The sequence below is a fragment of the Heptranchias perlo genome, chromosome 19 (genome assembly GCF_035084215.1).
Source record: "Heptranchias perlo isolate sHepPer1 chromosome 19, sHepPer1.hap1, whole genome shotgun sequence".
In the NCBI taxonomy this organism is placed as follows: domain Eukaryota; kingdom Metazoa; phylum Chordata; class Chondrichthyes; order Hexanchiformes; family Hexanchidae; genus Heptranchias; species Heptranchias perlo.
In genome coordinates, this window is record NC_090343.1 from 1,705,345 (window position 1) to 1,715,194 (window position 9,850).

General features: G+C 52.7%; 1 protein-coding gene across 2 annotated transcripts; it reads left to right on the forward strand.

The window, feature by feature from the left end:
* The first annotated feature begins 3,120 nt into the window (after window positions 1–3,120).
* On the forward strand, window positions 3,121–8,036 carry mych (myelocytomatosis oncogene homolog). Of its 2 annotated transcripts, none has more exons than XM_068000746.1 (3): window positions 3,121–3,224; window positions 5,214–5,766; window positions 6,763–8,036. In XM_068000746.1, the coding sequence occupies exons 2-3, from the start codon at window positions 5,226–5,228 to the stop codon at window positions 7,296–7,298; spliced, it is 1,077 nt and encodes a 358-aa protein (XP_067856847.1). In that variant the 5' UTR covers window positions 3,121–3,224; window positions 5,214–5,225; the 3' UTR covers window positions 7,299–8,036. The 2 variants fall into 2 exon arrangements, with proteins under 2 accessions (XP_067856847.1, XP_067856849.1); XM_068000748.1 differs by lacking the exon at window positions 3,121–3,224 and adding an exon at window positions 3,351–3,481.
* The last annotated feature ends 1,814 nt before the right edge of the window (window positions 8,037–9,850 follow it).

The window sequence follows — 9,850 nt, forward strand, 5'->3', positions numbered from 1 at the left end:
TGTGTTACGCACTGGGGACATTGAAATATAAAAGCAGTTGAATTTGTACAAGATTTAATATTTTGTGTCGTTCTCGGCATGGAGAGGGGAGAGTGACAACTCACTGGAACATGGTACCAAAAGGAGGAGAGGTTTAGAGTTACAGGGACAGGCTCAAAAAAAATTGAGTTTTCTTCACTGGAAGAGAGAAGGTTTTGTGGGATCTAATGGAGGGTTTGAAATATATAAAAGTAAATAGTGAAAGATTGTTTCCACTAATTGGAGAATCAGTAACAAGGGCCACAGACTGAGGATTATCACAATGAGACTGAAGGATGGAGTTAGAGGCAAGGTTTTGACGCCTGTGATAAAACAGTCCCTGTTGTAATAACTCCAAGGATCTGTTGAGGCTCTAACATCATTTAAAAGGGAATTGGAGAAGTGTTTGGAAAAAGAATTTAAAGAGCAGGGAAATGGGATCAGAGTGGAGCGGTTCCATTGAAGAGCTAGCACAGGCTCAGAGCGATGGGCAGATGACTTTCCCGCCGTGCAGTCATTTCAGTGATTCTATAAATGTCTTTATTTCTAAGGCTGGTTTGTGATTTGGGCTCTGGGTTTTCTGTCCTCTAGGCCAGAGGCCCCTTTAAATTGAACAATGATGTTATGTTCTTTGGTGAACTGTTCTCTCCAGGTCATTGCATCTACTCCTGATATTAAAGGGACCTCTCTATATTTTGCTTCGTGGTTTTAAATAAATGAAATTATTTACTGTTTCTCGAACATTAATTTGTTTTTTTAACCCTAGTTTAACAATGTATTTATCCCAGATCCGCCACCACTGGACACGGCCTGAATCCAGCTTTTATTTTTTTCTCAAAACGATATATTTTTAGGCATAGTTGGAAACCAGAGGGTTAAGTTCTGCTGCTTATAACAAAACATAATAAACTGTCCTTACCTCTGCACTGTTTACAAATTCTGTAGATAAAGGAGGAATTTAGAGACGCTCCCTCAGGTTGTTTAGAGCGTGAAGCCTTCGCCTCAGTTAATGCAACTTCACAAAGTACAACGTTTCTTCCTTTTAAAAATAAAATTAATTCATTGGCGAGTTGAAGCTTCCAGACATCACTTCTGGCTGTCTGTCGGATCTGTTTGTGCAGTTTGAGGTATCCCTTTATCTCCATCTGTCCTGGATCTGCGGTAATGAGTGTTGGAGGGACGGACAGACAGGGACAGACAGACACACACACAGACAGACACACACACAGACAGACAGAGAGGGACAGAGACAGAGACAGACCGAGAGGGACAGGGAGACGAGCTGTGACCGGGCGGGTGGCACTGGCTCAGTCTCTGCTTCTTATAATAAGCATTCCGGGGGGTGGGGGATGTGGCGATATTGATGATACAGTGGGGATCTCTGTCTCTCTCTGTCTGTCTCTGTCTCTCTCTGTCTCTGTCTCTCTCTCTGTCTCTCTCTCTGTCTCTCTCTCTGTCTCTCTCTGACTCTCTCTGTCTCTCTCTCTCTCTCTGACTCTCTCTGTCTCTGACTCTCTGTCTCTGACTCTCTGTCTCTGTCTCTCTCTCTGTCTCTGTCTCTCTCTCTCTCTCTCTGTCTCTCTCTCTCTCTCTGTCTCTCTCTCTCTCTCTCTGTCTCTCTCTCTCTCTCTCTGTCTCTCTCTCTCTCTGTCTCTCTCTCTCTCTGTCTCTCTCTCTCTCTCTCTGTCTCTCTCTCTCTCTCTCTGTCTGTCTCTACCCATCCCTTGTTCATTGGGTGGATGTTTTTCTTTCTATGTTTGAAATCTGAAACAGCAAAATCTGGGAATGCCCCGGGGAGAGAGTGAGGGGAGGGTGTGAGTGTGAGGGGGAGGGTGTGAGTGGAGGGTGTGAGTGAGGGGAGGGTGTGAGGGGAGTGAGGGAAGGGTGTGAGGGTGTGAGGGTGTGAGTGAGGGGAGGGAGGGGAGTGAGTGAGGGGAGGGAGGGAGGGGCCTCTCCCTGTCTCAATCTGCTAGCGCTGAGTGTGTTCTGTGTCGGAGTGAGGGGGTCGGTTTGTGTTTTTCACTGATTGTGAAGATTTAAAATCAATGTGAAAAGTGCATTAAATCGCCAAAAGTTCGAGCAAAATAGACGTTTTTTTTTGTAAATCTCCGATTAAAACCGTGAGACTAAAACAGAGCGCGGGAAATTCACCGATAGTTTTACAGCAAATTATTAACTTTCCTGTGAATCTGGTGAATGTTCCGGAAGGTAAACTTCGTGTTAACTGGGGGTCTGGAGATTGGGGTCTGGGGGGGGGTCTCGGGGTCTCTGGGGGGGGGTCTCTGGGTCTCTGGGGGGGGGGGGTCGGGTCTCTGGGTCTCTGGGGGGGGGTCTCTGGGTCTCTGGGTCTCTGGGGGGGGGGGGGTCTCTGGGTCTCTGGGGGGGGGGGGCTCGGGTCTCTGGGGGGGGGGGGTCTGGGTCTCTGGGGGGGGGGTCGGGTCTCTTGGGGGGGGGGGGGGTCTGGGGGGTCGGGTCTCTGGGGGTCGGGTCTCTGGGTCTCTGGGGGTCGGGTCCCTGGGTCTCTGGGGGGGGGGGTCTGGGGGGTCGGGTCTCTGGGGGTCGGGTCTCGGGGTCTCTGGGGGTCGGGTCCCTGGGTCTCTGGGGGGGGGTTCCCTGGGTCTCTGGGGGGGGGGGTCGGGTCTCTGGGTCTCTGGGGGTCGGGTCTCGGGGGTCTCTGGGGGTCGGGTCCCTGGGTCTCTGGGGGGGGGGGGGGCGGGGTCTCTGGGGGGGGGGGGGGTGGGTCTCTGGGTCTCTGGGGGGGGGGGTCGGGTCTCTGGGTCTCTGGGGGGGGTCGGGTCTCTGGGTCTCTGGGGGGGTCGGGTCTCTGGGGTCGGTCTCGGGGTCTCTGGGGGGGTGGTCGGGTCTCTGGGGGGGGGTCGGGTCTCTGGGGGGGGTCGGGTCTCTGGGGGGGGGGGTCGGGTCTCTGGGTCTCTGGGGGGGGGGTCCCTGGGTCTCTGGGGGTCGGGTCCCTGGGTCCCTGGGTCTCTGGGGGGGGGGGGTCGGGGTCTCTGGGGGGGGGGGGGTCGGGTCTCTGGGGGTCGCCGGTCCTGGGCGTGGTTTCCAATCAGTTGTAGAAATTCCTGGAGGTGTTTCTAAAACCGGAAGTATTTAAATGAGCAGAGGGGGGGGTCTCTCCTATAAAGTGAGTTTGCTGCCGGGCGGTGGAGGAACTCCCAGCGAGTGAGGACTCGGTCTGTCCGCTGAAGGTAACTCAGTGCCCCGGGGGTCGGGGGCTCAGGGGGGGGGGGGGGTCCCGGGGGTCGCTCCGTGTGGAGGTGGTTCTGGGGGTTTATTTATGCCGGAATGTTTCTGCGATAAGATCCCGGAGTTTGAGGAGTTTGTTGGAGTTTGAGGAGTTTGAGGTCCCGGGTTCCGGGGGTTTTCGGGTTTTTCTGACAGTTCGCGGCTTCAGTCCGACTGAACACATTGAATCCCCGCGGGTCTCCAGTGTCGGTGGCGATTGGTGAGTTTTTGGATAAAACTCTCGGTGCTTTTGGTAACGGGGCAGATGTTCCGGCAGATGTCAACGGTCAGAGTCTGGATTCGGCGCTTTGTTACTTTCAACTTTTTAATGGAAACTTCGTCTTATTCTTGAGCGAAAGAGCGAGGAGGAGGGGGGGGTGGGGGTCATGGGGACTGGGGGATGTGGGGGGTATGGGGACTGGGGGATGTGGGGGTCATGGGGACTGGGGGATGTGGGGGGTATGGGGACTGGGGGATGTGGGGGTCATGGGGACTGGGGGATGTGGGGGGTATGGGGACTGGGGTATGTGGGGGGTCATGGGGACTGGGGTATGTGGGGGGTATGGGGACTGGGGGATGTGGGGGGTATGGGGACTGGGGTATGTGGGGGGTATGGGGACTGGGGGATGTGGGGGGTATGGGGACTGGGGGATGTGGGGGGTATGGGGACTGGGGGATGTGGGGGGTATGGGGACTGGGGGATGTGGGGGGTATGGGGACTGGGGGATGTGGGGGGTATGGGGACTGGGGGATGTGGGGGGTATGGGGACTGGGGGATGTGGGGGGTATGGGGACTGGGGGATGTGGGGGGTATGGGGACTGGGGGATGTGGGGGGTATGGGGACTGGGGGATGTGGGGGGTATGGGGACTGGGGGATGTGGGGGGTATGGGGACTGGGGGATGTGGGGAGTCATGGGGACTGGGGTATGTGGGGAGTCATGGGGACTGGGGGATGTGGGGGGTATGGGGACTGGGGTATGTGGGGGGTATGGGGACTGGGGTATGTGGGGGGTATGGGGACTGGGGGATGTGGGGGGTATGGGGACTGGGGGATGTGGGGGGTATGGGGACTGGGCTGCACGATTTGGTCTGGGTCAGTGTGCGATGGTGACAGAAGTCGGTTGTTTTTGTATTTCAGTCCTGATTATATTAAAACCGAGTGACCCGTTAATCTCTAGTGAGTTGACCAAGGCTGGTCTGTGATTGGAGGACCAGTGCATGGATGACGGTGCTACTTGTGCTGGATTAAAGGGGAGGTGTGCCGGCGGTGCTGGATTAAAGGGGAGGTGTGCCGGCGGTGCTGGATTAAAGGGGAGGTGTGCCGGCGGTGCTGGATTAAAGGGCAGGTGTGCCGGCGGTGCTGGATTAAAGGGGAGGTGTGCCGGCGGTGCTGGATTAAAGGGGAGGTGTGCCGGCGGTGCTGGATTAAAGGGGAGGTGTGCCGGCGGTGCTGGATTAAAGGGGAGGTGTGCCGGCGGTGCTGGATTAAAGGGGAGGTGTGCCGGCGGTGCTGGTACCTTGGAACTGATAACTTCCTTTTCGAATGTTCTTCTTGTTTCTCCCTCAAGCCAGGGATTGGCCGGTGTCCGGTCTTGCACGGTTCACCGATCTTCTGAAGTCACAGCTGTTCCAGCTCACACCTTCACAGATGTTGTGACGAGTGTGTCTTAGACATTTCACCACAACTCAGTTTGTAAATGCACGACTCAGTGTGGAACTGAGGCACACGGACCCAAAGGTTCAATCTCTGACCCTCCAAACACGTCCCAGCCTGGGTCATCTCATGGAATTATCACTCTTGATCCCCCACGACCCCTCCTCACACTGGCCCCCCCCTTCCCCCTATATCATTCAATGTCGAATGTTCTGTAATGTTTTGGTTTTAATAATTTTCCCCATGCTGATTAAAATTAGAATTTGCTTAATGCTTTGTCGTGTTTTTTTCTTGCAGCCTTTTCTCACAATGCCTCAAAGTGGAAATATCGACTGTGAACTTGACATTTTCCCATCACTCCTGGAAGAGGAAGATTTTTATCAGACCTGCGAGGACTTTCTGAAGAGTGTTGAGATGTTACCAACTCCACCCCTCCCCAAAGCCAATCTCTGCGAGTCCCTTTCCAATTTAATCCCTTCCAAGTCCGACCAGTTAGAATTAATGTCGGAGTTACTGCTGGACGATGAGGAACTCCTGGAACAGAGTTTCATTTGGGACTTAGAAGCCTCCCTGAAGATGGAGCCCTCCATGATAACGCAGGACTGTATGTGGAGTAGTTTACTGGCAACGGCAGAGCTGGACAGAGTTGGTGAGAAGTTGGATGCACTCCCTGTGACCAGTCCTTTGATGTCTGAGATCGAGTCACAATTTTTCCAGGATCTGAGTGGTTCCGGTTTAGAAAGTATCGGCCCCTGCCTGGGCAGTCCAGACCAAGAGAATGAAGATCAGATTTCAGACGATGAAGGTTCTTTGTCAACGGGCAGTGGTTCATCAAGTTCCAGTGACTTAGGTACAGAAGTTCCTGGTTGAAAGTGTTAGGGGTGTAGTCCCATGTGGGGCTTCTCAGGGTGCCCATGGGCCATATCTGAGCATTGTTATAATAAGACTGTTGATTCTTCTGTGATGCTCCCCATGGTTAAATAGCCCACTGAGATTATGGAGACTGTGCTCCCAGGGGGGTGTGGGTAGGATTCCACTATTGTAGCCTTGCTTCTCTGACCCACACTCTTCCCACTGGAATTGCAGAATGGCCCCCTGTACATCCAGCGTCTCGCCCACATCGCTGGGCCTTGTGTCTACACACGGTGAGTGTCGGCTGGCTATTTGACTGGTGCAGGCCGGGGGGTTTATTGTTGGCCTTTTTTAAGGGCCAATTTTCCTGAGGGCGCGTTCCCAGCCCAGAGACTCCTCCCACCCAGTGAGGAGAGCATGTTGGGAAATGGAGGGCAGCCATTCGGAGAACCAACCTCTCATCGGATAACCGAGCACAGCTGCCCTTTCGAGACTTGGGGGCGGGGGGGGGGGGGTCCTTGGTGCCCATGGATCTTGCAGCCCTCCACAGCACTGCACATTTGAACAGGCCCTCACCACCCTGGGAAAAAAGTCCTTTTGGTTAGAAAAGGGAAGATGGAAGAAGTGTTTTCAATAATGGAGGTGGGCACAGAACACGATTACAAAATTAACACATCTTGTCCAGGTCAAAGGTTAGAAATGTTTTCCCCACTAAACTTGAGCAACAAAATATTCCTAAAATAAAACGAGCAGAGCCTTCCTATCCCAGGAGAAACTGCTTGTCCCAGATTGAGGGATTTTTGTTGGGTAAGGATATTAAAGGTCACAGAAGCAAGGCGGGTAAATGGAGTTAAGATACAGATCAGCTATGATCTAATTGAATGGCGGGACAGGCTCGAGGGGCTGAATGGCCTCCTCCTGTTCCTATGTATTGAATCCGATCTTGCAAGTTCTGCCGAGTGTATGAATACTAAAGCTTGCCTTGTGTTTTCAGAAGAAGAGATTGATGTGGTGACAATTGAGAAGCAGACACGGGGGGCAGGAAGCGGCGAGGAGGCAGTACCCCGGAGGAGTGAGACTCGCTCCCAGATCCTGGCCAGCATCAAACGGTGCAGTTTGGAAATCCAGCAACAGCACAACTACGCTGCGCCCTCACCGCAACTCGCCAGGGAACAGCCAGCACCAAAACGAACCAAAACGGACAGCTACCTCCAGCACTCCTCCCCCAACAGGTCCAAGAGCTCGAGCCCCAGATCTTCTGACGCAGAGGACGAGGACAGACGGAGGACGCACAACGTCCTGGAGAGGCAGCGGAGGAATGAGTTGAAGCATTGTCTGTTTTCACTTCGGGATCAGGTGCCGGAACTTTCCAAGAACGACAAGGCCTCAAAAGTGGTCATCCTGAGGAAAGCGACAGAGTACGTCAGTCGGCTGAAGGCAGAGGAGCAGAAACTGATCGCAGAGAGAGAGAAACTTCACAAAAAGCAGCAGCAGCTTAGACGCAGACTCGAGCAGAGGACTTCAAAATAGAGTTCGCAAACCCAGCCGAACTTAGTGTTTTTAAAATGCCGTAACTGTCTGAATACGCCATGCTTTGCAGTGCCTCCACTGACTTGTGCAGCAGAGAGTTATTCCAAGGAACGCACACTCTCCCCTCACTCCGATACCACTGCAATCCGCTGCTATAACTCTGGTTCGTGTGAGGCCCCCAACACGGACCATTTGGAAAAGGGGATCCCGTGGACTCGTTCTCCCGGGGGGCTCCGAGCAACAGACCCTGACTGGGAATTCTGATCATGTATCTTGAAGAAGAATTGTTATCTTTTTTGTGTTTATGTCGTTAGTGTAAGTTAATGGGACGAGTTGAGATTTTATTGACGTGCAGCCAAGGAGCTGGGCTCAGGCACTGACTGAGTTTTGCATCTACAAAGATAATAAAAAACCCGAAAATGCTGGAGATGCTCAGCAGGTCAGACAGCGTCTGTGGAGAGAGAGACAGAGTTAATGTTTCAGTTCGATGACCCTCCGCAGAACTGGAAGAAGTTAAAGATATTAAAAAAAAAAGTTCAGGGTTCTTTCTGTGCAAAAAGGTGCCTTTTCTCTCAGTGCACCGTCAGTTTTATTCTTTAATTATGTCATTGCAGCATTTTGCAAGGTTTTAAAACGTAAACCAGCAGCCTGGGATTTCGGTGTTCAGTCTGAACGTTTAATGCATCTGAAATTGCCTGGCTGCCATTTTAAGAAGCTGCTGGACTTGGGGCGATGGAGGGGGGCGATGGGCGGGGGGGGGGGGGGCGATGGGTTGGGGGGGGCGATGGGTTGGGGGGGGCGATGGTGGGGGGGGGGGCGATGGGTTGGGGGGGGCGATGGGTTGGGGGGGGGCGATGGGTTGGGGGGGGCGGGGTGATGGGACTCAACACAGACAATATGAACCATTCCTACACTGGGGAACAAGAACCAACAACTCAGAGCGATTATCAGAAAATTTGACACCGAGACTCATGAGATATCGGGACAGGTGACCAAAAGCTCGGTCAAAGAGGTGGGTTTTAAGGAGCATCTTAAAGGAGGAGAGAGAGGGAGAGGTTTAGGGAGGGAATTCCAGAGCTTTCGGCCCAGGCAGCTGAAGGCCCGGCCGCCAATGGTGGAGCGATGGAAATCGGGGATGTGCAAAAGGCCAGAATTGGAGGAGCGCAGAGATCTCGGAGGGTTGTAGGGCTGGAGGAGGTTAGAGAGGGAAGGGCGAGGGCCATGGAGGGATTTGGAAACAAGGATGAGAATTTTTAAATCAATGTGTTCCTGGACCAGGAGCCGATGTAGGTCAGCGAGCACGGGGGGTGATGGGAGAACGGGACTTGATGCGAGTCAGGTTTTGGATGAGCTGAAGTTTATGGAAGGTGAGACCTCGGCTAGTCTGTGACACAGATTGTGGCATGAGTTGGGTCAGTGAGAGAGTGTCCAGCTCCCACTGATCTCTAGCTGAAGTGAATGTGAGAATTGGGACCAGTATAAACCGCAAGTGACCAGGACCTGGGGTACATTTTGGGCGGCTGCGCTCTGTGAAACGGGGGGAGGGGGAAGATAACTATCTGGACACGAAGCCCTGATCTACTTCCTGTGACAGCGAACTGTGATTTGGGGGAAATATTTGTCGCCTTATTCTACACTCAGTGTCTTTGTAAAGATGGTGTGGCGAGGTTTGGGGGTTGGCTGGTTTAGTCTCCCTGGTGGAGTTGGGTTATTCTCCAGATGTCTGCAGCTGTGTTTAACTCTGGGATTGAAGGTGAGGAGCACCTTACAATTCTCTGCTCCCTCCCCCACCCCAGTCTGCCCCGGGTCAGGGAAGGGGGTCGAATGGTACATTTACACAACGCTCCTGACCAATTGGGCATCAACTACTTAACAGCCTATCAGATCTCAGCTGCTGATCCACTGTAGGTGCTATTTTCAAAAATTAAGTCCAACTCCATGACTGTTTCAAACCAAAGTCTAATATTTTTTTCTAGTTGGAATCTCATTTATTTCTACTTGTGTTAGTGAGTTTAGAATCTTCTGATCAAGGCCTCATTCTTCAGACAGTAAATCTCGGACTTATTACAAAGTACTCTGTCATTTTTTTATACATCCCCCAGATGTGGCCTGAGTGTAAAAAGCAATGCTTTTGTGATAATTTGTCCATTGTATTGAGCTGAGTCCATGCCAAATGCAGTTCATACCTCCGATCTCTTCCTGTCCCCTTGTACACAAAGGCTCTGAAAGAAGCTCCCAATTTGGGACGGTTTCCCGAGACATTCTCTTGTGGCCCCAGTTATTGCAGCCTTGAACCTCAGGCCAGGAAAGTCCCAGGTTTAGTTTCCTCCCTGTGCAGGATGGAGCTCGGCTGTGATTGGATCGTGAGCTGCCACCTGCAGCACTGCCCCCGGCAACAGCCGCCACCTTTGGGTGGGGGCGAGAGAGAGAGATCTGTCAGTTTACCAGAACATTGTGTCCTTTAACCACCGATTGTGCGTTCCCCGTTGTGATAATGATTGTATCTTTCATGCTTTGATTCAAATGTTTAATTACGTGATATTTCGCTGCTA

What these genes read in the sequence shown, in the direction of transcription:
- mych (XM_068000746.1), top strand. Translation starts at nt 5,226, where the DNA reads ATGCCTCAAAGTGGAAATATCGACTGTGAACTTGACATTTTCCCATCA. An exon ending in ATCAAGTTCCAGTGACTTAG is followed by an intron (nt 5,767 to 6,762) that starts GTACAGAAGTTC and finishes TTGTGTTTTCAG; the next exon opens with AAGAAGAGATTGATGTGGTG.